This window comes from Xylaria bambusicola (assembly GCF_022495145.1).
Source record: "Xylaria bambusicola strain CBS 139988 unplaced genomic scaffold F5B22scaffold_69, whole genome shotgun sequence".
Taxonomy (NCBI): domain Eukaryota; kingdom Fungi; phylum Ascomycota; class Sordariomycetes; order Xylariales; family Xylariaceae; genus Xylaria; species Xylaria bambusicola.
Window position 1 is genome coordinate 2,579 of NW_025953622.1, and position 27,138 is coordinate 29,716.

Consider the following 27,138-nt stretch of genomic DNA (forward strand, 5'->3'; position numbering starts at 1 on the left):
ATTATTTATTTAATAAATCTAGCTTTATTAATTATTACGGGTATATTAAAGCATATTAAATGTATAAGCTTATTAATATTTTTATATTTATATTATATATAAATTGTTATTTATTTAAATTTAGCTTTTATTTATAGTAGCTTTTAAGATTATCCGGTTTATTAAATTCTTTAAATGGAGTTAATAGGCTTTTATACTTAAAATAATTATTAATAACGTTTAAGCTATAAATAATAATGGAGTGGAACTTTAATCCAGCTTATTTAAATTTCGTACCGATATTATAGCTGCTTAATACTATTTTATTAAATTATATTTATACCTCCTTTTAACTTATTAAAGTTATTTTAATATAATTAATAATTAAGCTAATAAAAAGGTATAAAGCTATTTTATACCTATTTTAAACTTATTATATATTATAATAATGTTATATTTATATTTAAATAGAAGTATTTTCCCGATTATAATTATATTATTGCCGAACGATACTTTATTATTTATAATATAATTGTACCTATTTTAGTTAATACTGTAAATAACTTTGCTTTATACTCTTTTTATATATGTTTTTAATATAAGTAAAATGCGGCCCAGCATTAAAACTACTTTTATATAATTTCTTTATATATATATTTATAAAATCCTAGTTTAACTATATAATATACCTTTATTTTATTATTTATAGCAAAAATAAAGACTTTTATAATTAAGTAATATAATAATACCCAATGGGGCAAAGTTTATAATTAAATAAAGCTTTATAATATTATTAATTTTAATAATTATTAAATTTAACCTTATTTTATATATAGCTTAATGGTAAAGCGTAATAGTTTTTTAACTTTAAGGGTAAAGGTTTAATTCCTTTTATATTAAAATAGTTAGTTTTGTTTTTTTTATAATTAGTTTAAGATTTTTAAAATCCTATTAGGCTTACTTTATATCCTATATTAATAGTATTAAATATAGTTTTAATTTATACCCGATTTACTGTTTTTAGTTTTCTTCTTTTATTTTTAACTTTATTATTTTTTAAAATCTTTAACTACCTTTAACGTTAAGATGTTAAATTATAATACTTATTAATTATATTTAAAAGGCCAGCCTTTCTATTTAACCTTATAGTATTAATTTCTATTATATACTATTTTACCTATTATATTTTTAACTTCCTATTTTTCTGAATTATTTTTAAAGTTTAATATAAGTAGACTATATTTATATTTAATAGTCCAAGGCTTAATTAATTAAATTAGGAAAACGGGATAAAGATAAATATATTATAATAGGAGATTAATGCAATATACCTATAAATTAACTTTACCTATAATCCTAAAAGGTCCTATATATTTAGGTATTAACTTTTTATAACGAAACTTTATATTCTTTATTAATAATATAATTAAGTCTCCAACCTTAAAGGTTATTAATTTATACTTATTATTATAATGTTCTATATATTATTCTAATATAATTTACCATTGCTTTACTATTTTATTTTTAATTATTTCTAACTTATTAAATTGTCCTTATATAGTTAGAACTTCCTTTAATGTAAAGTTATCCTTAACGAATAATTTAAATTTAGGAATGTAGCTATATAAAGCTTTAAAAGGTAACTTTCCAATTATTAAATTAACTATTAAGTTTATAGTAAAAAAGGCTTATAAAAGAAGTTAAGGCTAATTAATCTATTCTTTATTAATAAAATATTATAAATAACTTTTAATTACTTAGTTTATCCATTTTATTTAACTATTAGTTTTAGGGTAAAACGTAATTAAAAGGCATTATTTTATTTTAAAGTAATAATAAAGGTTAAATTAAAATTAGCTTATAAAAATAATACCTTTATTTAAAACTATACCTTATAAGCTGCTATATAAACATTTAATTTTATTATAAAAAAGGATAGCTAATTTTACTAAAGTAATAATAATGCTAATTAAAAATAGGTACGTAAGCTTAATAAATTTATTAATAATAATTAATATAAAGTTAACTAGTTTTCCCTTATAAAAGGTCTTAGGTAAACCTATAATAAAATCTATAGAAAGTTTTTATATAGGTTAATTAGGAATTGGTAAGGTATCCAATTTATTATATTCCTAATAATATTTTACCTTTATCCTAAAGTAGATTATATAGGATTTTATATACTTTTAAATATTATTTCGTATATCTTTCCAAAAGAACTTATAATATAGGAGTTTTAAGGTATAAGTTTAATTAAAGTAACCAGTAATAGGTTAATTATAATATAATTTAATAAGTTAAAAATAGAGGGACTTTTTAAAGGAAATATAAACCCTTTCCTTATAGCAAACTAGGTTTTTTTTTACTAACTATTAAGGGTTTATAACCTTTTTGCCTTTAAATTAGTATAGAATTGCTTAACATTTAGGATCTTTCTATTAAACCTTTAGGATTAAATTACTTAAATCTTTAAATAGCTCCGGGTTTTCATTCTTTTTAATATTTATAGCTATTTATATTTATTTATACGTAATTGCTTATATAAAAATGGTTCGTTTAATAGGTATATATATAGCATATAGCTTATTAATTAATACTTTAAGGTATAAATTAAGGATTTTAAATTATTATATTATAGCAATTTTCCTTTTTAATATAAAAAGGATATTTATATTAACGGGCAAAATAGTTATAAAATTAGGGCGGTATAAAGGTAGATTAGCTTTATTTTTCTTACTTACCCTATATTTAATAATAAAGTTAAAAGGAATTAAATATATATATTAATAGGTTTACTTCCTATTTAACTTTAGGGTCCTTATAAATGCTTAAAGATTATTATAATTAATTAATACCTTGATTAATAAGTAGCTTCTTTAAAGGTAATGCTGCTAATGCTTAAAGTAATTTATTATTATAAATATTTCTTAATTAGGAGTATTATATTATATTTCCTATTTGGAAAACTTATAGAAATAGAATATAATTAGTTTAAATATACCTTAATTATCCTATTAGGATAGGTTATTTATAAATATTATTTTAAAGGAATTAGTTTTTAGCAATATTTACTTTTTGGAGCTAAAATGTATAAGGAGAATAGCCTCCCTAAATATAACTTAAAGATCTTTAAATGCTTTTATTATAGTTATATTTAATGAAATTTAACCCTCTTTTATCCCAGATGTACCTTTCTTTAAATAATGCATTAATGATAATGCAATCTAAAAAAACCTATCTATAAAGCGGCAATAAAAGTTATAAAACCTTAAAAATTGTTATAATTCTTTATAAAAATTTAGGATAAGTTATTAATTAATTATATTAATCTTTAAAGGAACCATTTTAATATTTTTACTAAAGATAATATAGCTTAAAAATTTAATCTTTTTTTAATAAAACTAGCATTTAAAGAGCTTAATATAAAGGTTTACTTTTTATAATCTTTTAATAATAGCCCGGATATATTTTATATATAATTCCTTATTTACGGAAAATATAAAGATGTTATCCAAATAAGTAATGTAAAAAATATTTAAAATATTATTAAGTGCCTTTTATATATAGTTCTAAAAGGTGGTAGAAGCATTTAATAAACCTATAGGTATAATTAAAAATTTATAATAGCTATAATAAGTATAAAAGGTTATTTTCCATTTATTTCCCTTTTAAATATAAATATAGTAATAGGTATCCTTTAGGTTAACTTTTATAAATATTTTTATTTAAAAGATTTTATCCAATAGTTTTAAAATAAGGGGTAAAGTATAACAATTTTTATATAAAATATGGTTAAATCCCCTATAATTTATATATAAATATAAGCCTCCATCTTTTTTAGGAATGAAAAGGATAGGTGCTCCAATTGGATTAATCAATTTTTTAATTTTTTTAGCCTTTAATATTTTATCTAATTACCTTTATAACTTTTTAAGTTTATCTTATATTAAAGGGTATATAGAATAATAGGGAACTATAGTGTTTTTTTTAAGTTTAATAGCTAAATTGCCTCTTTTTAAGTAAGGAAGTATACTAGCTTTATTTATATTAAAGAAATTAATAAGGTTATAAAACTTTTATAAAATATTATTAAGTTTTATATAAGATGTATATAATTCCAATTCTTTTAGCTAAATTAATTTTAATAATTGGATAATTATTTAATAATATGGTTTATTTTTATAAGCTTTTATAAATTAATATAGGGTAAATATTTTAAAGTAATAAGCCTTAAGTTTAAAGAATTAACGATTTATACTTAAATTTAATATAATTCTTTAATCCTTTAGGGTAATTTAAAATAATAAAATAGGGCTGCCTTTTAAACAATAATTATAATTAATAGCTATATATATATATTTAAACTTATAAATGATATTATAATCGTTAATTAGTTTATAGGTAACCTAATAGGCCTTATATAATGGAAAACTACTATTTGTAATATGTTATAATAAAGGAGTTTGAAAAGGAGCCTTTTCTAACTTATAATAAAGTATAAAAGTAAGGCTAATATAATTATATTTAGTATAAGAATTTAGGTTAGCGTAAGTTTATAAAAGGGGTTTTTTTAAGCTAAGTGTACGGATTATACAAGGGGTATAAAAATAACGTATAATAGGTATATAAAGGGGTAGATTTAGCTTAATACCTTTTATTAATTTAAAAAGTATTAAGCTTCCGGTCTATTTCCTAATTATTTATTATATTTCGGAGGATTATAGTATTTTAGTAAAAGGGGGGTATAAGAATAATATAGTAATTATTGTTTATTTTTAGCTTTATTCCGCTCTTTATTTATTTAAACTTTTTAAATGGTTTATTTTTATACTATATAGCCCGTATAGTTAGGGTTCCGGTTTCGTTTAGGTTAAGTATAGTTTAGGGTAATATAGCCTAGTTAACTATAATTAAAATAAATTACTTTTTTATAGTTTTCTTAATTTGGTTTATTTTTATTATTGCTTTACGAATAATTTAAAGGAGCTTTAAAAGGGGGTTAACTTTTTAAAATAAAGTTATTAGGTTAATAGTTTTCCTAATAATTAAAACTTTAAAAACGTTAATAATAGCTATTACCATTATTTCTTTAATAGCTATAACTATTATTATTACTTTAATAATTATTATTATTACTATTACCTTTATAACTATTAATATAGCTATAACTTAAGCTGCTATTATAACTATTGCTATTATATCCTTTATATTTATTTTTATAATTATTATTAATAGCTTAGCTATTACTTTAGCTTTAGCTTATATTTATAGGTAGTCCACTATTAATTTAGGTATTTTTTAATTTAAGCCTTTTTCTTTTATAATTAGCCCGTTAGTTCTTATTTATTAATTCCTAGCGTTGTTATACTACGTTAACTATTTTAGTCCTAATCTTTAATAAGAGGTTGTAGAAATTTATTAATTCCTTTTATAGGGGTCCATTTAATTTTTAATAATATAATAGAGCTTTTTTACCCTTACTTCGTTTTAGGTTTTAACTTTTAATATTAGTTAAATATTAATCGAAGAATTTTAAGTCCTAATTGGTATATTATATAGCCCTTTCGAATTATATACTAATATTAACCTATAGGAAGGATAATTAGCATAATAAAGTTTTAGTTTAATTTAGGAACATATCCTAATTGGATTCTATTCGTTTTCTTTTTATATATTTAAACCTTCTTTTTATAATTTAATATATATTTTTATAATCCCTATTTATTTTATTATATATATAAAGAATTTTAGGGGTATTGGTTTTAAATTTATAATTAGCCCTATGGAATATAGTTTTTAATTCCTTTACCTATTTTAATTATTTTAGATAAGTAAACTTTATACTAAGGGGGTTATAGTTAAACTTAAAAAGCTAGCTTAAATTAGCTTCCTTAAAGGAATAGCATTTATAATAGTATATATAATTTAAATGTAATTAATGTATATGATTATTTTAACTATACTTTATATTAAAGCTAGATAATAAAGGGTTGTTATTATTAGGATTGCCCTCTTTTTAGTCCTAACGGCGTTATTAATTACTAGGGGTTTATAAATTATTAAGGTTAAAGTAATACCTTAATTTATTTAAATTTAATGTTTTTAAATTCTTTCCTTTTTTATTTAAATATAATTTGGAAGGGGTATAGGTTGCCTTTAAACTTTAAGCAACCTTCTTTCCTTTAAGAAGTTATTTTTCTAGCTTTACAATTTTAACTAAAAGTTAAGCATTTATTTATTATAATAATTAAACGTTAGTTTCGTTTATTGGATTAAGGTTATTAGGAGATTTTAATAGTTAATTTTAGGTTTATTGTTCTTCCGGAGATAAATTGTGCTAGCTTTATCCTTAAGCTATCGTTAAAAACTTTCCTTAGTTTAAATTTTTTAAAAAAGCGCTAGTTTTAATTATTTATTTATATGCAGGTATATCGTAATTAATAACATTATAGATAACCTTAAGGGGAAGCTTTAAAATTATCATGGATAGGTTAAATCTTAAAGGTCAGGTATAATATTATAAGTTTCTTTAATCTTATAATAGGTATTTAATAAAACTAAAGCTTAAAGAAGGGAAGAATCTCCTTTGAAGCGTATATGGGAAGGGTACGTAATATATATAAAGTATATGTACTCCAGGGGCCTTAGGATACCGTTATATAATACCAGGTTAATTAGGTGGCCAAGTTAAGTGAAAGATGCATTAGTTTAATATATTAAAACTGTTTAAATAGTTAAATAAATAAATAAAAGCTATAATAATTAATAAGTTTATTATTAATTACCTTAATAATAACATTGCTGTATAAAATAGCATTATAATTAAAATTAAATATTATAAGTAATTCTTTAACCTAATTTATACTTATATTTTAATTTTAATAAAGAGAAGTATAATAAATATATTAAATATATATTATATTAAAATATTATATATATTATAAAGGGATATTATAAAGATATATAAAATATATATTAATAAGGTTATATAACTTATAATAGCTATTAGCTTATATATATCCCTATATATATATATATTTTAATTTCCTTTTTCCTTTCTTTCTTCCTTAACTTAAAATCTTTATTTATAGCATTAATACAGCTATGCTTTAAACCCTAATTATAATAATACTTTTATTTTAATAATAATTTTTATATAAAGTATAATATATATATTTAAATAAGTTAAAAAAATTTAAAGGGTAAAAATCTATATAATAATTAATATTTTTAAAAGTTTAATATTAATAACCTTTATATTATAATATTAAAATATAAATAATTATTATATAAAAAAATATAATTTAATATATTTTTAATATATTTATTATAAAATAAGCATTATATAAATATTAAATAGCTTTTATTATTATTTTATATTATATAACTATTAAAAATAATATATTTATATTTATCTTTATAAAATTAACTTTAATTTTTTTTATATTTATATAATAAAATAAAAATAAAGTTTATTTTTAAAAATATTATTTTAATATATTTTATATATAATTTATATCTTTTAATTATTTAATTAACTTTACCTTTATTTTATTATTAAATAAACCTTAAAAATAATATTTTTCCTTTAATTTTATTACTTTAAATTACTTATAGCTATTTTTTAATTAAATTATTTCTTTTTCTTTAATATTTATATACTTATAATTTAAATTATTAATTATTTTATTAATTTCTTTAAGCTTTATTTTAACCTTTTAATTTAAATATTAATAATAATTATTAAAAGCTAATTAATTAAAATTAATACCTTTAATATTAATTTTAAAGTTATTATAATTATTTAAATAAATTAAAATATTAATACTTATAAAAAGTCCTATTATTATTTTAAAATTAAATAAAATAAAGGTTTATTTTTATATATTTATAATAATATAAATAATTATTATTTATTTTTAATTAATTATTTACTTTTTAAATAACTTCCCTTTTTTTTTTAATTTATTTATATATAAATTTATCTTTTTTTAAAGTTAAATTTTAAAGGAATTATTAAAACTAATATTTAAAAGCTATAAATAAGTTATAAAACTTAATAGGATTATTATAATAATAATATTAACCTTATAAAAAGCTATTTTAACTTTATTTATTTTATAAAAGGTAACTATAACGCATCTCCCACTTGACCTGGCCACCCAATTAACCTGGCCACCCCCCTAGCCCATACAAATAACGTCGGTGCGCTAATCACGTGATAATTTAATAACTCTACGAATAATAGTCGTATAAAATAATAAAGTATACCATTAGATTTATAATAAAAAGAGCTATTTAACGGTACCCCTTACTAACTTTTACGATTTATATTCGCGGAGTTATTAAGCAATACGTTAAAGTAAGCGTTAAATTAATCCTTGCTTAGCGCCCCTTTAGCGTATTGCTTAATATCTCGCTTAATAAATTTTATAAAAAAAATAGTAAAAAATACTGTTGAATTCCCCTTTAAATAACGGATTTAAAGGTACTAATTATCAAATCGTACGATTAGTATTCGTAAAGTTATTAAAGATTGAAATAATGGGGTTTTATATAGGTTATTGGGGTGGTCATATCAATTGGGTGGCCAGGTCAAGTGGGAGATGCGTTATTAATAATTAATAAATTAAACTTCCCTTTAATATAAGTAATTAAATTATTATTAATCCAATTTTTAAATAAATTATTATTATTATATACCTTTTTATTAAATAATATATTAATACTTTTATAATATAATAGCTTTTCCCTATTTATTTTAAAGCTTTTATTATAAAAAATAATAATTAATTTTAACTTTTTAATATACTTCCTATTTATAATAATTATTAATATTAATATTATTTATTATTTTTTTTAATTACTTTTATTTAACTTTTTATTAATAAATATATTACTTTTATAATTGTATATATAATTTATTAAAAATTTAAATAATATTAAAGTTTTATTTAAATTAATAATTTAATAATAGAAAAACTTATTAAAAGAAAACCCTTTAATAAAATTATTTATTAATATTATACTTTTTTAAATTTAATTATTTTATAAAACCTTTTTAATAAATTATAAAAAGTTATTTTTAATTATTTTTATAAATATTTAAATTAAAATATAAATTATTTATTAATAATTAATTTAATAATATTAAAGGAAGTTAAAAAATTACTTATTTAAAAAGGTAAAAATTATAAAATAAATAAAATAATAACTATTAAAAATTATAATAGCCTTTTATTTAAATTAATAAATATTAATTAATTTTTTTACTTTTTTAATTATATAAAATACTTTTTATAACTTTAATTTTAATATTAATTAATAAGGTTAAAAGTATTATTTTTTCCTATTTAAAATTAACTTTTATTACTTTTACTACTTTAAAATAAATAATTTATTATTTAATTTCAAATAACGGACTATTTTTTTAAATATAAATTTTCGAAAGCTTTTTTTAACCTTATTATTACTTATAAAGCTATAATAATACTATATTTATTTATTAATTTTATTAATTTTTAATAAAATTTAATAGTTTTTTAAAAATAATAATATATTAACCTTCCTTTATTATAAGTAATATTTTTAAAATTATATTATTAACTTTAATAAATAATAATTAACCTATATTAAGCTTTTTTATTTAAAGTTATACTATTTAAATAAAGGGATTAATAAGGTTATATTAATTAAATTAAAGGTTAAATAAATTAATTAAAGATTAATTATTATAAAAATAATTAAAAATATTATTTTTAATATTTTTTTAATATTATTAAAAAACTAATTATAATATAGTAAAAATAGCATTTTTTTAATATTATTAAAAAATTAACTATAATATAGCAAAAATAAAAAAAATAAAAAAAAATAGTAAAAATAATAAAAATAGCAAAAATAATATTTTTAGCATTATTTTTATAATTCTACTATTTATTAACTTTTTTAGGACTTATAAAAGGGTATAAAGCTTAATTAACATTTAATAGGAGTAACTTTTAATAGCGTTTATTAATAAAGTTGCTTGCCTAATATGGATAACCTAGTAAGAGAATCCCTACAATGGCGTTATTAGCGTTATTCGAGTTTTTCGAATGTATGTGGTACATCAATCATCTACTTCGTAATGCTGATGATCACCAACTTTAAGTAACAATCAAGGATTCTCGTATCTATAGGTGCAGCTCGGCTCAGCAGATTGAAATGTTAGCTTATAGTTTTTCGAATATAGACGACATTCAGCCTCTGAGTATTCCATATTGATATCCAAATTCACCAACTTGCGTGCTCCTATCACTATTCCAATAGGCTAAACACATCCTATTCAACTATTATTAGTCCTAGGTGGGTACCGAAACTTTGGTTCCTCTGCAGTAGGTACCTCTCCATCATGCCCATCGTCCTGAATCATTCTGTGAAGAAGGATAGGAGCATCCATGAGGGAGACAAATTGAGCAGGGCACAGTTTTGTTTTAGTAGTATGCCCCTCTTCATCTTTGTCCACGATCCAAATATAGATATCTGAGAACCAATTGCCTTCTTCTTCAGTAACAGGGATAAATAGTCGACCGGGACTTCGAAGCTGTTGCACAAGCTCACTGTGCAATAGAACGGCGGCAGCGCCAACGTGTATAGCATCCCAGCCACCGTTATCGTTAAGGGAAGGGTCTTCCATATTTTTTGCCCAGCCTTTCCATCCGTCTCCCAAACAGAAACGAACTCGTTCCGAAGCAAGATATGCAGCACCGCGAGCAGACTTGGCCAGTGGTTGCTATGTAGACAAGTTTGCCTTCAAACTTGGAATGTTAGTCTCAAGATGCTCTTCTGTAACGCAATTTTATGGACAGGTACAGTTATGTTCATGGCGATGTACTCTGTTGCCCAAATTATATTGGGAGTATCTATACCAGCATCCCGTCGCAAACAACTCATTGAAATGATCAAGGCTTATGGGAAGTCTATAACAAGCGACACTGGCACCCAAGTCTAGGTGAAATTGATTCTCTCATCGCCATCAACCTGGTAATTATCTACGCTTCTGTCTTTCCATTGCCTCTCAGCATCTCCAAGTCTTGCTCTCAATAAGCTACACTCGTCTTCGTCCCTCTCATGCCGACAACTAAGTTTGATCGAAAACGGCGTGTAATTAAAACTTTTACTCTATCATACTTATCTCTTATATCCATAATCTTATGATTACAAGGTTTGGGCTGATATTCATAGGCACATAAATGAGCACTACAACGATGGGAGCGAGTGCGAGTCGTGTCCACTCTCTTCAAACTAAGGGGCTGGTTCTTGCACATCTACGCATAAGAACGTGAATTAGGGGATATTTTTGGTATCTGTGCGCTGAACAGAACATAATTATAGCTTCGATAAGCTCATTTGAGACCGACTCTCTTTACCAGATCTACCATTTTGCACAACCTGCATGACCGAATATTTCCATTCGTAAACAGAATTACCTAACATCATGTCACAGTACCATATATCGCGATCACAGATGGCCAGGTTCACGATCTGAACCATTTTTATAACTTCGCTTAATGACTATGAATGTAGCATTTAGCAAGAGCGTGGGTGACTGACTAAATGAGCTATCAGTATGCAAAGTTATTGGAAGTGAATGTAGGATTTTCTCTGCTCTACAGTATTTACTTCACTTGATACTGCTAGGATTGGTAAAAAGAAAAAGAAAACTGAAAGTATATAGTTAGAAGGGTCTACATACCCTCACTCGTAATCTTCTAGGCTTCGCGCCACAACAAGAGTCTTGCTGTGTACCTGTGCTTCTGATGCAATCTCTGACAATTGCATGTAGCAAACCAATTGGAATTGCTTCCTGCACATATTTCCATTCATTGCCTAGAGGAAATGCACATATCAACTAGATCATAAGACAACAGACCTTCTGTTGCATCCAAGAGCAAGCTCATAGAGATCTAAGAAGCCTGTGTAACAACCATATCCACACGGTGGGTTTGAGAGGGCAATAGGCTGCAGGCGAATCATCTACGGACATATTGAGATGTATGCTCTGAAGAATAAAACAAAGTCATTTTGGTTACTTGCTTGTAGTATTTCGAATACTCAATGGAACATATTGTTTAAAGCGATCGCCACTCTCTCTCGTGTTTCTTGCCTTGCTGATTTTCTACTAGGAGACCAGACCACTGTGTGAATACAGTATTTGGACTGTTCTTATCAGCGAGCACAGGCCATGGCTTATCAACACACAATCAGATAGATTAAAGATACTTAGGTACATTACAGCTCCACTGTAGTCCTGCACAGCCGAATTTTTGCCCACACAATCCTCAGATTTCACACTCCTCCATTTTTCGGCTGCGACCTGTTGTCCCGCGATTCCTAACGCCCATCGCCCAACTCACTACACGATCACGAAGCCAACCTTTCCTTGCGACCTCGACAAAATCTCGCAAAAATGGCTACAGGTTTGTTCTGCTCTATTTCATTCTCGAGACTCTTCGCTAACTTTGGTGTAGAACTCACTGTGCAGTCCGAGCGGTAAGAGAAGCTCTAACTTGGCCCAACAAACCCCCAATTCCCAACGACGGTCACCTCAGTCCCCGACGAAAGTCATCCTTAGCTACACCTGATCGAATACGGCATGAACTGTGTCATCTATGATGTATAATTCGCCAAACCACTGTTCGAACGACCGTCGGACCCCGGTCTGGAGGGATTCCCAGCGACCGTCAGATTTTGCTCTAGAGAGCATGCGCATTGCGTAAACATGCCTGGCTAATTTCTCGGTTTTTTTCTGCAGTGCTTTCCAGAAGCAGCCGATTTTCCTCAACTCCAAGTCCAAGACGAAGTCGGCTCGTCCCGGAAAGCAAGGAAAGGTGTGTGCTATGCGACAATTGATGGGGAACATGGACTCACAATTTGATGCAGAGATGGTACAAAGATGTTGGCCTAGGCTTCAAGGTCCCCCGTACCGCCATTGAAGGCTCATACATTGGTATGTCGGATCTCTATTCTCTCGAACTTTGTCAACAAGACCATCACGCAGACATTTTGCACCCGAACATTGCGCGACGGAGGATGAATTATGGCGGATAGGCTTTCTATGGGCTCCATCCCAGGGCTCTGTCTTGTAACGCGCGCACCGTGTTAGAAAGGACGAAGCATCTCATATCGAATCTCTTTGGCAGTGCGGTGTTCCGGGCCCAAGAACTTTGTGGCTCGAATGTCGTAGTTGTGGGCATTGGCTAACTTGCGTTTGCAGACAAGAAATGCCCTTTCACTGGACTGGTATCCATCCGTGGCAGAATCCTCACCGGAACTGGTATGTTCCCGCCGTTTTCTTTTTTGACCTCCTGCGCTCGTGAAGAACATCCTTGTCTATGAGCGCGACACCATGTCGCGAGACCACCAAGAACGCTTCAAATTTTCTCCCGTCTGAGACGAAAAATAATCACTGACACCAATTACTCCAGTCGTCTCAACAAAGATGCACAGAACTATCATTATCCGACGTGAATACTTGCGTGAGTACTCCTACCCCTATCTTGATATTTTGAGAAGATGGACGGCTAAATATTGCGTTAGACTTCATCCGCAAGTATGCCCGATACGAGAAGCGCCACAAGAACATCGCGGCTCACTGTTCGCCCGCTTTCCGTGTTGAGGAGGGTGACCACGTTACCGTTGGCCAGTGCCGCCCCCTGAGCAAGACCGTACGATTCAACGTTCTTCGCGTACTTCCTCGTACTGGCAAGGCGGTTAAGAAGTTCAGCAAGTTCTAAATTTAGGGACCACGGGCATCGATGGCGTTGTTTCTTCACGGTTCTTCATGATACGGATTTTCGGAACGGGCAGTTCATAGGCTAAAACGGCGGCACGGAGCACGCTGGTAGTTCTGAAATGCAAAAAAAAGAATACCACACCACGAGACGTCTGATGTATTTGACGAAGCATTCGGGTGAATTTGAGCGCCGAGGTGGTTTTCGGTGTATATGAGATTGGTGATATATATGCCAAACATGCTGCAGTTGAAGGTATCAGATTCCAATGTTTAACGCAAGTATGCAGAAAAAGCTACTTCACACATGGATATCTCCTGAATTATTGGCTGGCTATCTACGCCGCTGCCTCGAGATGCATATTGATTTTCTTGTGCCGACTACAGTGAAAGAATTGTAGGCATTACCTGTGCTCGGAAATAGAAGGTATGCACTCGAATGTGGAATCGAACTCAACATAGAGAAGAAACAATGTGATCAAACTCATACCAAGTTGCCGGGGCTTAGATATATACCTACTTAGATTTGAAATTCCTTAAAAGTAAGACTGTGACTTAACAAGAACAAGATTGACTTTTCATATTATGGCCACTTCTACAATCCAAAGACATCCGTTCCCAACTAGACATTAGAAGAATAGTAAATTACTATTAGATAACAGCTAGTTATATATATATAGGTATCTAGGTAGCTACACGCAACTTCACTCCTCATGGGACAGTCACCGTGTAGGTTATCGCGATAACTCAATATCTCTATTGTATATCTATCGATAAGCACAAATCGGTATTCCATGATTTCTGAACCCTGCCACGGAGTTACAACGAATCGCCAGAAACTACCCCGATAATGCGTGCTCAGTTCAAATAGGTTAGGAAGAGAATTGGACATTACAACGGCTCCAATGGGCTGGTGGGACAGTCTCTGGGCCTCAACTACGAGCGCCGATGATCCGCTACGAAAGCTGGACCCAAAGCTCCGCGAGTTCCTCGAGAAAGAATCGCCCGTCAAATACAGCAACGGCAATGCGCCGTCGGCGCCGAAATCTAGCGATGCCGGATCATTAATACCAAACACCGAGCATGGGAGCGAGGGAGAGAGCAATAGCAAACCTGCGGTGCCTAAGGAGAGCCAATTCCAGGATGGCCGCTATGCGCACCTGTGGAAGTCGTATCGGTCGCTAGCGGAGGTCGAAGCCGAGACCAAGACTGATCACGAGAAATTGATGGACATCTTAGAGGGCTATAAGGAGCGCAAGGCGCAGATTGGCCGGGCCGCCCTCGAGAACTGCGCCCTCGAACAGGTGGATTGGCGCACTTGCATGACAAATCCGTCTATGAGCGAACGTCTGACCATGTGTCGAGATCAAGTCAAGAAGTTTGAACGATGCTATATGACACAGACGGTGCGTTTTACCCTTCGTGAGAAGTTTAAAGACTACGCTACTGTTGTCTTGAAGACCTTCTCCCCTTCATCATCTGCACATACTTCATGTGCTATTAATCCTGCGACGAATGACCTCATTCTTGAGCTCTCAACAACAAATGACTAACACCGAGTGTTTCAGAGGTTACTCAAAGCTCTCGGGTATCTCTCAACCCTCGATCAATCCCCCCAAACCGAAGAAGACATCCAAATGCACGCTGACGCGCTATACCACCGCATGTTGAAGCAAGAAGCCGAAATGGAAACGGCGAAGAAAGAAGGGCGGCCGATACCGAAATTTGCACCGCTTGTGCCAAGATCAATGGCCAACGCTACCACACCGGAGCCCGAATTGACACTAGAACAGCACGAGACATTGAAGGCAAGGTTAGAGAAGGTCGCGGAAGAAGACCGCGCTGCAGAAGAGGAGGCGTACAAGGGCGAGTTGCGCGCCAAGGCCGAGGTCGCATCCAAAGTCGAAGGGCTGTGGAAGCAGCAAGAACGGGACCGGCAGATGCGAAAGCAGAAGGGCGAGGAGACCATGTGGGACAAGGTTGCAGGGGCATTTGGCGGCAACAGCAATAGCGATAACCAGGAGAAGAAATAGCGTCTCTTGGTTGAAGCACATCGAGGCGCTTATGATATAGTGTGGCTTTACAAGCAGGATGAAGGTTGCAGCATCGACGAGGTATCAGCAGACCTTCTGGGTGTGAACTTATGGACTGACGAGTGAAAATGATTGTATAATACTGTATATAGGCTGTGGTCCACCTGCTCTCCAATAATGATACCAAATATCAAGATAAATGAATCAGTTATCAAGGTCAGGTTATACCATTGGATGATACCAGTTTACAAGATCTCGGATGTCACTACAGACGTTCATTATTACTTAAGCAGCAGGATGGACACTAATGCATTGTTCCGTATGTAGCAGTTTACGAGACTGGCTCTACTCCCTAGAAGATGGATTTGAATCTACACCTCAGAGGTCTGCTACAATTTGTAGTTGGTGGTGTTATTTTCAAAGACCCGCGGAATCAGCTTGCTCCTTCCCACTCTTATTCGAAGAACGATCGTCATTAATGCAAACAGCACAAGATAATAAAGCATCTATATAAACCACGCCTCCTACATATACCTACAAGCTAGGCCCCGTGTTCTATGGTTTTTACAGATTACCTCGACAATCCTAACTAATCCCTGGCGATCTCTCTTCCCACTACGTACTACGGGATCTATCGCAAGATAATCCACGACAATAAGCCATGAACACTTGAGCAGCATATCCGCCCAAGAGGATAGACCGTAGCCAAAGACCTCAGATTTCGCGAGAAAACGAGTAGCATTACATCGAATGCCATAGCTTAAGTGTAGGAAGACACACACACACACACACATATATATATATAATCACTCGTAGCTGTCTCACAGCAAACCAAGGAGGAGGTAATTATTGCCGGAATTGTATAGCGTCCCGAATCCTTCCCGAGGGGTTATCATATAAAGCACCTAGCTTATTAGATACCTACACCTTCGGTTGAAATCTAGAGTGGCGAAAGGCTCATCGCCTAGAGGTAGCTAGTTAGGCAGGCTCGGCAGGTCGTTGATTGAGGAAAGACTTGGGTTGTTCGCCAAGCACCGGCCAAGAGATTGCCAAGAGATGGGGCGAATGCTTGATTTATCAGATTCAACGACATGCCATCTTTGATCTTTGTGTACACGCATTTCGGGATCTTGAATGTTAGCTCAACATGAAAAGTGAAGATGCAGCAGGACCATTGGGACCAGGATTATGATTAGGGCATGATCACTGGAGGAATACGCGATAACACGGCGTAACCAAGTTATGGCTAGGGGTAGTATGATGGGTTGAGCAAGGTGGTGATTACATACCTAGGATTAATAGAAAATAAGGGTTATTTAAGCTACCATTAAGCACCTCAGAGGAGGTGTATAGGATATATGGCTACATACAGATAGCTGCTATAGGTGCCTATATGTTTTCTAGTGTATAGTAGCTAACAGATCATCAGATATGGGCAAACTTTGGTGGGTGATGTGTATAGTATTTGAGGACCAAGCATCTATCACATAGCGATATAAGAGAATGTATCCTGAGGCTTTCGCACAGCCTACCCAGGAAGAACTTGAAATACATTGCAAGCAGGTCCACAATGTCCACGATCCCTTTATGAAAATACCTACATGTACTGTCGGGAATGCATCAGGTAGCTAGGAAGATGTAGGAAGATGCAGGAAGACGTATGCCTGCTAACCTGCCGGAAATCCACTTTTATGGCCTGACAACATCTCAACCACAAGCAGCAATTGGTTCGTGATGAACAGCTACTGGGAGTTGCCCTACTAGGCAATGCAGTGAGGTGGTATTGCAGCGACGGTCTAGGTTGGTAAATCCACGCAAGTATAGATACCGGCGCAGGCCGGCAGAGCCACAAAGCTTGACACAGCCCGGTCAAATCAACCGGCTCATCCAGACTGAACAGCGAAGCACAGCGCATCACCTGGCAGACCGCTGCATTCTCGATACCTTCGTCGTCTCTTCCCCAACGGGGTGCGCTGCCCTAAATCAGACGGCGTCCAGTAAGCATGCGGGTACGGGGCTCGTGGCCAATCAATCCCTGTGCTATTGACTGCTAAAAGGGAGCTTACGTCTGTCACCCGTATTCCCGGATTCTATAATTTAATTAGTACGTTTGGTCAATACCCTGGGAAGGACGGGACAAGACAGGACAGGATAAGATACTACCTAGGTAGATGAAGCGCTGTTTGATTAAACCGCGCAGGCCTCCTGCATTGTCCTATCCCTGACCAGCTGATCATGCGTCTATCTGGCACAAATCATCCTAGCACATCAACACAACACAACCCAACCCTCCAACCAGAAGCTCTATCCTGAAGCTCCAGCCACCTTCAATGCTTCTGTCGTAAGTGGCGGCGGTCAATAACAAACAGCACCTCCCTAGGAGATAAGATTGATCGAAACTGGGAAGTAATACCTAGGCTAACTAGCAGTGAAGGAGACCCCGGCATGCTTCGTAGGTAGGTGTATGTCATGATGGAGGTGGGTGGTCAGCGTGGTATCTGTATGTATCTAGTAGGTACCTGCTTTAGACAGTGGTATCTTACCTCATAGTGGACAGCACCTAATAAGGAGGGAAGGGAAGGGTTACCTCTACTTCGTCAAGTATTGGCTAGGTAAGTAGGTACCTACATGTTCAATTGAAGCTGAACAGGAGAACTGGCAGTGTGCTGTTGCCCCAGCCGTGCCGTCATAACCGCCCCTCGTTCTCGCTCTTGTGTAAGTATAAAAGGTGATGCTGTTTCAGCTCTGCCTTCCGAGTTCGAGACCTCTTTTCTTCTTCTCATTATTCCCGTCCACATCTACCTAGACAAACCATAGAAGGCTTTCTCGCCATAGAAACCATCAACGCCCATCAGACACGTATCTGAGTGCTACAACTGTCTTATTATACCTACTTACCTGCATTGATTTCTCACCCAGCGATAGCCATCATGCCAGCTCCTCAAGAACCCCAGCAGCAGGCTCCAATGGAGATGACCTCGACCTCTGGCATCGTCACTCAACAGCCCGTATGTTCCTTTCCGTTTACATAACCAACAAATAGCGTCTCAACTAATGTGATAGACCGCCGAGCCTCAGCCCGATATGTCCCTCCGAGGCGGGGAGGAAGCAGGGTGTGAAATCTGCTGTGGGCTTTGCGCATGCCAGGAGGGCTGCTGCTAGAGTCTATGCGAAGTCCAAGCCCCGAGTCCACCTCCTTCCCCAACACCAACCGTTTGGCCTGGAGGACGTCGGAACCCGTCAAAGTTGTCTCTCCTCCACTTGAATCAGCTATCTTCTCCACCACTCACTGAACCCGAGGAACCCAAGGAGCGCAAAAAAAGCATTGCATTTGATCTTAGCCGTAGTCATATTTCTGATAAGAGTCTGGGTAGCCGCCCCAATGTCAACACCCAGAAAACAAATAACCACACCTGGCGTGCATTGAACGCAGAAGAGGACCAGAGGCTTTCAGGCTCCTCTATATCCGGCGGCAAGGGAAAGTCCAAGGCGAAATCGGCTGTAAAAACCAAGGCAGTATTACGGGTTAAAACTCCCCCAGGCGAGGCAGAAGACGAGTGTAAGGATGTGCCCGATGACAACCAAGAGGTGGAACAAGAGGAAGGTGAACAAGACAAGGGAAAGGGAATGGCTACGGACGATCTCGGGCATGATGATGAACCTCGCTTAGATGATAGAACTGTACATGAGCAACGAATTGTACCAATCAGACTAAAATCATCAATACCTTCAATATGTCACACAATTCATGAGGACCCTAAGGAGGAATAGCCAATCGGGATAGTACTGCTTAGCACGGAGCGTTGTTTGTTTACAATCCTGTTAACCAGTAGCTATTGAGTTTGAAATAACCTCAGCATTTATAAATTATAGGCCGAAACATGTTTTTGATCATGTTCGTAGGACCTAGTGGTGCAGTAACATTGTACGCTAGGTAGTCGTAGCGGGCAAGACCCCAATCGTCTCAGCGAGGCCACCGTCGCAGGCCCAGTAATTGGCAAATGGGTGTTGTACACGGGGGTTAGGCGGAACCCCCTTTGCTATCATGTTTTTTGCTCCCTTAACAATGATGCATCATGAGACATGTTTGCTATATCCATCATATCCGACATGTAACAAACTTCCAACTCAATATGACGGCAACATAACGTACTAGAATCAAAAGGAGCCAGAGGTGTAAGCACAGAGGTTTTTCCACTGCTGGTTTAGGTTTCTCAGAAAATTGCTATTCAAATGGCTTTATCCTGGCCTATCATACTTTGGGTTTGACCCGATTCCGAACGCTTTAATCCATCGTCCTTGATTTTTATTGTAGTGTCTGCTCATGCAGACCGTGGCTAGTGAAGCCCAAGCCGAAACACCGATATGCGCCTTGGTAGTCAGACAAAACCAACTGGCGTATCAAGGTAACAAACCCTTGTTACAACCCAACATTATCATGATCTCGTCTCATCGTGTCTGACAGCTCGTAAACCAAATTCTTCAAGACACATGTTTCAATCACCTGCCCTCGAGCGCGATGGCAGCCCGTTCAAGAAACATGTTGAAGTCTTTGATTTGTTTAAGAGTTCCGCCTCCTTCACCTGTCGCGCTAACTTGGTTCGTGATCTGAGAAATCAAGATGTCTAGATTTGCCAACTCGGCGACTTTGTGTTCTTTTGGATTCAGTGGAGGCGCCATCTTCCCGTTCTCGACAGCCAATTCGATATCGTCCATGGCAGAGGATAATCCCAATTGATACTGGATCAGTCAGTATGTCGTAGTATTAAAGGAAAGGAACGAGAAACCCACTAGCAATTCTTCGTTGGCGGTTTCGTGTCGCATCCTGACAGCGTCCATCTTGAGAGCTACTTGCTCCCTTTCAGCACGGATTCTCAATATTTCGTTACGAAGTGAAACCTTTTCTTTCTGCGCTGCGCGAACCCGCTTCTTAAGCGTGCGGAGATTGTCGAGGGCAATGGTCTAAATAGATTAGTTCACATATGATAGCACGAAAATGGAGACAACTTACTTGTGTCTGCAGTCGTGTCCGTAGTTCCTCTTGAAATGCCTCTACGACTCGTAGCTTTGTCCTATACATCTTTCTATCCGCTGATCCATCTGCTTGGTTGGCTTCTTCATGTAGGGCTGTGAGGTATTTGTCAAGTGACTCCTCACACATCTGTAGTACCACATCAACGATATTGGGAGACTTGTGATCAGTAAAAGGGATGTCGGCATCGAGGATATCCTCATCTGCATCTTCCTCATTGCGTCGTAATGGTTTTGTGTATCTCTGAACAGTGACGGGGATGGAATCTCCATTGCTTTTCCGTCTCACTGAGGGCCTTTTCTTCTTCTCCTTGATAGCCTTTGGTTGTGCTTGCTTCACAGGGCTGACTTTCTTTCGCTTTAATCGGCTCGTTCTGCCAGACTGCTCAGCCCCGACACTCGGAGAGTCAACACTACCCGCATTGCCGGATAGCTGCTTCCGACGAGGACTGATTCTAGGACGCTTGCGACCTATTCGTTGGGCAGCTTCGAGGTCGTCAATTTCCTCAGCTTCTTCATGATCAGCCGTAACCTCGGCTTCAACTTCGGCCTCAGCCTCGATTTGTTGATTATCGTCCCCGCTATCCTCAATCTCGTAGGGAGATTCAAGAATGGTATCTGGTATCTTTCCTTTCAGATGAGGCTTCCTAGGACTTCTAGTACCTGCAGCATCTGGAGGCGAAGAAAGTTCGGCGGCCTGAGGGGTAGTTTGCAGATGCTGGCTCCGTGTAGACCTGACTGAATCTGCCGCTGCTGTGCTACTACTCTGGCGAGATCGACGGGCAAGGGGCGACGATCCATGAAGCGACTCAACTGGCGACGAGGATGTTTGCCGTACACTTGCTCTTGTTGTCCTTCCAGAAAGAGTACCCACCGTTGCCATGCTTTGCCTAGCTTTCCGTACTAATGGCGAAGATGTCGCTACTTCACCTGTAAGTCCTGCTTCTTCTTCTTGCATGACTACCCTTTGCAATTTCGTACTCTGAGTCACGGCGTCTGTTTGTTCGATACGGCGGCGACGGCCACTGCCGGGAGCTGTGGCAGGGCTTTCCGTAACTTCTTCCACAAAGTCTACCATAGATACATCCGAAACTCTTGATGCCGCCGATCCTCGTGATTGTCCCGAAACCCGTCGCGGAGTAGGATTCAGCAACGTCTCCGAGTCTCCCTGCTCCTGGGGTTCTCCCATGGTTATGTCAGAAGCTGGCAAGCCGCTGTGAGTACCATTGATGACGCCATCCTGGGGTCTATCGCCGGGGTTCAGATCCAGTGTACTAAGCCGGGCCGAAATTCTTTTCGTCGTTGTGGGTGGCGAAACTTGCGGCCAACCGCTTGTTCGTGATACCTCTTGGTGGATTGCATTGATCTGGGCGGACTTTTGCCCACTACTGAGTCGTGCTGAAGATCTTGTCGCAGTTGAGGCGCTCGACGGTTGCGAATCTGCTGACCCATGATTGTTGTTCAGTCGCCGCCGCTTCGCAGAGGTGTTAGGCTCCGAGCGTATCTGAGGCAATGAAGGAGATGGATCGGGAGAGGTCTCAGCAACGGGCAAAACGAAGCCAAAGGAATCATCGCCAACTTCATGACGTCTGTTTAGACCGCATTAGGATAGACAACGTAGTAAGACATAAGAAAAGCACAGAAAACTGTACCCAGCTCCTCGCATGCGCTGTTGCATGCGCTCTTCTCGGCCTAATGATGTTGGGTTAGTGCTAAGTTCGATAGCGCTCAGATTTGAGACTTACTGGTGGCCATGACAGTCACAACGGTGATTTTCTATTTTCAGTATAATACGAAACCATTGCGAAGCATGAACAACCCTGATAGCAATTTTATAATAGCTCACCACACGCAAGCTGATTGGCGTACGCAATATATCCAAATGCTAGATGTGACGCGTCGTAGATACGCGCCGAGCTCAACCCCACCATAATTGTGGCTTATACTATTGTGTAACTGCCTAGGCAATGTCCTGACTAAGCCACAGCTGAACTGTCGGGGCAAGTGTGGCCCAGAACATACCTACGTAATGCAATAGGTAATGCAGCGTGATTGGAGCTACCTACCTAGATAGCGTTCAGCCCCTAACAGTACGACCTGAGACCTGAGACGGCGACATCGTCACCTGCCACTCGGAACAGGCATCCGACCATCGCGCAGTCAACTAAGTCCTTTCCACTTCGTATGATTATGCCGCGCATCTCTTGATATGTGAGCCCGGACTTCTTGATACGCTATTCATCACAGGCCTCTTCTCGTCTCGCAGCATCGAATCGCGGTAGTCGTAATAGGTTGTACCAATCGGCAAGATGGGCTGGAACGTGCGTCGCGCATGGCGCATAGCTCCCTCTTTCAAGCCCAGTGTTCTGACTTGTTATTAGATCTTCCGCATCCTGGGAGATGTCTCTCATCTCCTGTCAAAGGTTATCATCATATATGCCATTCATCGCAACCGAAGCGCGGAAGGTACTTGCGCCTCAGAAACAGTCACGGATCACCATTGCAGAAGCTAATCATTGGCCTTAGGTGTCTCGTGGATTACTCAAGTCCTATATGCTGTTGTTTTCTGCTCTAGATACACCGATATATTCACGGAAACGTCGTCATGGAATTACTTCTTCAAGCTGTTTTATATCCTCTCCTCTATTTATATCATCGCTATCATGCGCTGGCTCTATCCACGAACAAGGGAGCGCGAGGTGGCTTGGAAGCTAGGAGCTGCGATCCTCGCCGGGTCGCTATTAATAGCTCCATTTGTGATGCTTATCTTTGAGGGCAAGGAGCAATGGTCCTTCTTCACGGTTCGTGTTATTTTCTACGCTCGCTGCTTGACCCTGCGACTAACTATCTTCTCAGTGGGTTTGGGATTTCTCTCAGATACTTGAATCGATCTGTGTCTTGCCTCAACTGCTTCTCCTTCGACAAACGAATGTCCCAACTGTCATCGATTCATTCTACCTCATTTCCCTAGGCTCCTATCGCGCTCTGTATTGTCTCAACTGGATATGGAGAGAGCTAGACCCGAACGATCGGAAGCCCAACGCCGTGTCTGTTATCTTCGGCATCATCCAAACGGCACTCTACTTCGATTTCTTCTGGGTATATTACACGCGACAAAGGGTTAAGCTTCGATATGGCGGCATCGTCGATGCAGATGACATTCGGCGAGGTTGGCTCCTTAATCGCATCTTCGGTAACAAGCACTTCGAGAACGATCAAGAGGATGAGGAGAGTGCTCCAGCTCTAGGTGGAGACGAGCACGGCAATACCTCATCCCAACGGAGATCAAAGTGGGGTGCCCGTGGTATATCAATTAGTGCCGACGACACGACGCTCGAGCACGAGCAACATCACGACCCAACTGATGAGATTGCGGGAAGGGTCGATCCAGATGCCAAAATGAAGGATCCTGATGAGTTTGCACGAGCTCTTGAGGATGACGATGATGACGATGATGATGAGGTGGCGACCCCATCAGGATCGAACACAAACTCAGCCAAGAACGTACCTCCTGGTGTGAACAATGAGAATGAATGGCGGAATAACTAACAGCCCAGACGTATAATGAGTTCGAGCATACGGCAATCGACTTCTTGCAGGAACATGAGATCCTGCTAAATAGAGTACTTCCTGGAATTATCCACAAACTAAACGATCATTTATTCCCCATTTTTCTAGGTAGGACGGGGCGCATGGGAGTCAAAACTGAGAGCATAAACATAAGCGACCAATAAGACGCAATCTGTACGATATTCGCAGGATTACTAGTGTATTGAGTATTTTGATCACACTTGGCAGAGTTCACTTATCGAAATAATGTGTTTTCGTGCCCTAGTTTGTAGGTCTCAGCGTCTTGCTCAAATCTAGACGTAAGAAACGAGACCGAAGGTAGGAAAACGGTCTAGCTAGTCCTGATTAACCACCTTTAACACTTCTTGCACAAGTCGCAGCTACGTGTAATATTGCCAATTTGACTACGGACTTGTATCCGAATACCTAGTATCGAGAAGCCAAGGCTTACTTCAAACATATACTTGCTTTCTACGAAAATAAATGACCCTATCCCGTCAAACACAAATTCCCAGAGACCGTCCTACGGTATCCGTGAAATGTGCCAGTATGCCCGAAGAAGGCCTAACCCTCCGCTCTGCGTCTCAACAGTCCGTCCACGACCACGGTCGTTCGGGTCTTTCGCATGATGTTGTCGCCTTCTCACGGTCCCAAGGGGGGTTTGTTCCGCGTCTCCGCCAAGCGGTATCTGATCCTTCCTCGCGCCATATATCCGCGGTGTCTGCGTAGGTGCGAGCATCGACGCGCTACTGCGCCACACGGCGTTGTCAGGGACCCCGGAGTTGCGGTAATCAGTAGCGTTGGGCACATCGGGGATACCGTCATCCGCCCGCGTCGGCCACGCGCCCGTCCAAGTCCCCGCCGTCCACCACTGTCCGAAGCGGCCCGACGCGTCTCGCGTCTCCAGCGCAGCGAGGACATTGTGGCACAGCCAGCCGCGGTAGGATTTGCACGCGTCGGCATGAGACCTGCTGATCTGTGTGAAGGCGCCTTCATGGACTCGCAATCCGAGCTCTGCGGGCGGCGTCTCGAGGGGCGCGCAAAAGGCCGTGAGATGGTGGAAGAAGATCCCTTTGAACGTCTGTCCGTCCTGGCTGCAGGTTGCGCTCGCGTCGCAGTCTTCCTCCATGATTCCCAGTCGTCCTAGCCCGTGCCAGCGAGGAAGGACGCCGGCTTTTAGCTCCGGGAGGCCTTCGATGGGACTGTCTGACTTGAGATCGTAACCCGTGGCTTTGATCACATTTTGAATCAAACGGTGACCGTCCTTGAGAAATGATGGCGCGCCGGTCGCATCCCATAGGCCGCGCTGGCCAGTCAAGATAACGCCTTGGTTGTACGTAAAGACCATCTCGTCACGAGCGTCGCAGCGAGTGTTGTTGTTGTTTTCGTCGAGATATCCGCTAATGTGAAAGCCATCGACTATCAGCCCCTTTTCATTTGTCATGTTAGAGTTACGTAGCCATCTGTAGCCTTCGACGGCCGCTTTCAGATACCTAGCGTCACGGGGTCCACTGGATATGTCGGAATCTGGGTCAGAGGGATTGAAGTTGTCAGGGTGGTCACTGAATGGCGATTCGTTGTCGTCGCCGGGAAAATTGAAGTACATCGAAACGGAGGCGGCAATGAAGAGCTCGTTGGTGATGGCATTTTTATATGGCAGTAACCGGGGGTTCCAGATCATTCCTCCGTTGCATAACTTGGTGTCCCAACCTCGCGAGGCAAGATCCCAGAATATACGCGCCCGATGCGAAAATGTCGGAAGCCATGTGGTTCCATGATAGGGCTGGTTGGTTGTTCCATCAGTTGCCCCATCAGCGCTCCCTGGTGAGGCTTGAGACAGGTTCGCATTAACCGGTGTGAAATATAGTTCGTCGTGGGCATTGACGAGTTTGATCGTTTCGAGCCAGCCCAGAACTACCCAGAGGATATCATCGTAAGCTTCGTTCCTTATGGCGAAGGCATCTTGGCCGAAGTAGTAGCCAACAAGTTGGGTAAAGTATTTGTCGACCAAGTTAGATGTCCACCTCCAGTCAACAGCATTGTGGTCATTTGAGTTGATTAATATCGAGTCTTGCGATATACTGCGCGTGACCCCTGAGACGTGTGTGCCTATCACGGCCGCTGTCCAGTCGATGGCATCGGGCCAGGTGCCCAGCCAGGGAGCGAAGAATTCCGATTGTGTGACATTCAGCGCATTCACAAGGTCCGCAAATAAATTGCTTCCGCCAGAATGTTCTGACCTAGTTTTGCTTTTTGGTGCATCATCTAGGAAAGCAGGCAGAAAGCTTGCTGGCGCGACTGGATTGCACTCGCTCTGTGACTTTGAAAACACGGTACACTTATCAGGCAGACTCAACCCAACTGCCACCGATGCGCAAAGGAACCATGCCAGCGCAATTCGTAACATCGTAGCGGCCACTTTTAGGATTTCAGTCGCAGCCGTATGAGCCAGCGTAGATGGAGGGCTGAGTTATGATATATTGTGATGAGGGCTGGCGTGTTCAAACACAGGGCATTTGATGGGATCTCTGACAGGGACATGTCAACATATCCAAAGTCAGTTCGAAAACAGAAATCAGATCAAGAAATCCAGTCAGGGCCGCTCTAGACTTGAGAATCTGCAGAAGAGGCACGACCATGCACGAGTCTAAATACCAAACGAGGAATTAACAAAGCCGATTCCCAAAAATAGTACTCCTCTTGCTACTGAACACAGAACAACACAATACTACAACTCATGTGGCCAAAAAC

General features: G+C 36.9%; 7 protein-coding genes and 1 pseudogene across 8 annotated transcripts; 5 read left to right on the forward strand and 3 right to left on the reverse strand.

Moving 5' to 3' along the window:
• Positions 1-805: 805 nt before the first annotated feature.
• On the forward strand, positions 806-879 carry F5B22DRAFT_t190 (annotated as a pseudogene). Its single transcript has one exon. The product of its transcript is annotated as a tRNA-OTHER (tRNA).
• A 9,270-nt stretch (positions 880-10,149) lies between these two features.
• F5B22DRAFT_626764 (uncharacterized protein) lies at positions 10,150-11,333 on the reverse strand (the record flags this gene model as incomplete). The annotated part of the gene is made up of 2 exons (XM_047976271.1): positions 11,206-11,333; positions 10,150-11,004 (listed from the first exon to the last, which is right to left on the reverse strand). A coding segment is annotated over exon 2 (347 nt), but the record flags the coding sequence as incomplete, so codon positions are not given.
• A 958-nt stretch (positions 11,334-12,291) lies between these two features.
• Positions 12,292-14,339, forward strand: F5B22DRAFT_626768 (ribosomal protein S17-domain-containing protein). The gene is made up of 7 exons (XM_047976272.1): positions 12,292-12,440; positions 12,492-12,513; positions 12,776-12,851; positions 12,904-12,970; positions 13,238-13,297; positions 13,449-13,499; positions 13,561-14,339. The coding sequence occupies exons 1-7, from the start codon at positions 12,431-12,433 to the stop codon at positions 13,755-13,757; spliced, it is 483 nt and encodes a 160-aa protein (XP_047825899.1). The 5' UTR covers positions 12,292-12,430; the 3' UTR covers positions 13,758-14,339.
• A 162-nt stretch (positions 14,340-14,501) lies between these two features.
• F5B22DRAFT_626774 (uncharacterized protein) lies at positions 14,502-16,021 on the forward strand. The gene is made up of 2 exons (XM_047976273.1): positions 14,502-15,159; positions 15,322-16,021. The coding sequence occupies exons 1-2, from the start codon at positions 14,659-14,661 to the stop codon at positions 15,784-15,786; spliced, it is 966 nt and encodes a 321-aa protein (XP_047825900.1). The 5' UTR covers positions 14,502-14,658; the 3' UTR covers positions 15,787-16,021.
• A 2,695-nt stretch (positions 16,022-18,716) lies between these two features.
• Positions 18,717-19,557, forward strand: F5B22DRAFT_651461 (uncharacterized protein; the record flags this gene model as incomplete). The annotated part of the gene is made up of 3 exons (XM_047979465.1): positions 18,717-18,794; positions 18,850-18,901; positions 18,962-19,557. The coding sequence occupies 3 exons, from the start codon at positions 18,717-18,719 to the stop codon at positions 19,555-19,557; spliced, it is 726 nt and encodes a 241-aa protein (XP_047825901.1).
• A 283-nt stretch (positions 19,558-19,840) lies between these two features.
• On the reverse strand, positions 19,841-22,718 carry F5B22DRAFT_496945 (uncharacterized protein). Its single transcript, XM_047972415.1, has 4 exons — positions 22,470-22,718; positions 20,798-22,406; positions 20,578-20,748; positions 19,841-20,526 (listed from the first exon to the last, which is right to left on the reverse strand). The coding sequence occupies exons 1-4, from the start codon at positions 22,493-22,495 to the stop codon at positions 20,287-20,289; spliced, it is 2,046 nt and encodes a 681-aa protein (XP_047825902.1). The 5' UTR covers positions 22,496-22,718; the 3' UTR covers positions 19,841-20,286.
• Positions 22,719-22,807: 89 nt separating this feature from the next.
• Positions 22,808-24,638, forward strand: F5B22DRAFT_497013 (ER lumen protein retaining receptor-domain-containing protein). The gene is made up of 4 exons (XM_047972416.1): positions 22,808-23,138; positions 23,199-23,283; positions 23,344-23,618; positions 23,674-24,638. Exons 1-4 carry the CDS (start codon positions 23,127-23,129, stop codon positions 24,364-24,366), a joined length of 1,065 nt encoding a protein of 354 aa, XP_047825903.1. The 5' UTR covers positions 22,808-23,126; the 3' UTR covers positions 24,367-24,638.
• F5B22DRAFT_497024 (glycosyl hydrolase family 76-domain-containing protein) lies at positions 24,602-26,980 on the reverse strand. The gene has a single exon (XM_047972417.1). It carries the CDS (start codon positions 26,792-26,794, stop codon positions 24,911-24,913), a length of 1,884 nt encoding a protein of 627 aa, XP_047825904.1. The 5' UTR covers positions 26,795-26,980; the 3' UTR covers positions 24,602-24,910.
• Positions 26,981-27,138: the final 158 nt, after the last annotated feature.

What these genes read in the sequence shown, in the direction of transcription:
- F5B22DRAFT_496945 (XM_047972415.1), bottom strand. Translation starts at nt 22,495, where the DNA reads ATGCAACAGCGCATGCGAGGAGCTGG. An exon ending in GGACACGACTGCAGACACAA is followed by an intron (nt 20,749 to 20,797) that starts GTAAGTTGTCTC and finishes TAATCTATTTAG; the next exon opens with ACCATTGCCCTCGACAATCT. An exon ending in CCGCCAACGAAGAATTGCTA is followed by an intron (nt 20,527 to 20,577) that starts GTGGGTTTCTCG and finishes TGACTGATCCAG; the next exon opens with TATCAATTGGGATTATCCTC.
- F5B22DRAFT_626774 (XM_047976273.1), top strand. Translation starts at nt 14,659, where the DNA reads ATGGGCTGGTGGGACAGTCTCTGGGCCTCAACTACGAGCGCCGATGAT. An exon ending in GATGCTATATGACACAGACG is followed by an intron (nt 15,160 to 15,321) that starts GTGCGTTTTACC and finishes CGAGTGTTTCAG; the next exon opens with AGGTTACTCAAAGCTCTCGG.
- F5B22DRAFT_497013 (XM_047972416.1), top strand. An exon ending in TCGCAACCGAAGCGCGGAAG is followed by an intron (nt 23,284 to 23,343) that starts GTACTTGCGCCT and finishes CATTGGCCTTAG; the next exon opens with GTGTCTCGTGGATTACTCAA. An exon ending in AGCAATGGTCCTTCTTCACG is followed by an intron (nt 23,619 to 23,673) that starts GTTCGTGTTATT and finishes CTATCTTCTCAG; the next exon opens with TGGGTTTGGGATTTCTCTCA.
- F5B22DRAFT_497024 (XM_047972417.1), bottom strand. Translation starts at nt 26,794, where the DNA reads ATGTTACGAATTGCGCTGGCATGGTTCCTTTGCGCATCGGTGGCAGTT.
- F5B22DRAFT_626768 (XM_047976272.1), top strand. An exon ending in CTCACTGTGCAGTCCGAGCG is followed by an intron (nt 12,514 to 12,775) that starts GTAAGAGAAGCT and finishes TTTTTTCTGCAG; the next exon opens with TGCTTTCCAGAAGCAGCCGA. An exon ending in TATCCGACGTGAATACTTGC is followed by an intron (nt 13,500 to 13,560) that starts GTGAGTACTCCT and finishes ATATTGCGTTAG; the next exon opens with ACTTCATCCGCAAGTATGCC.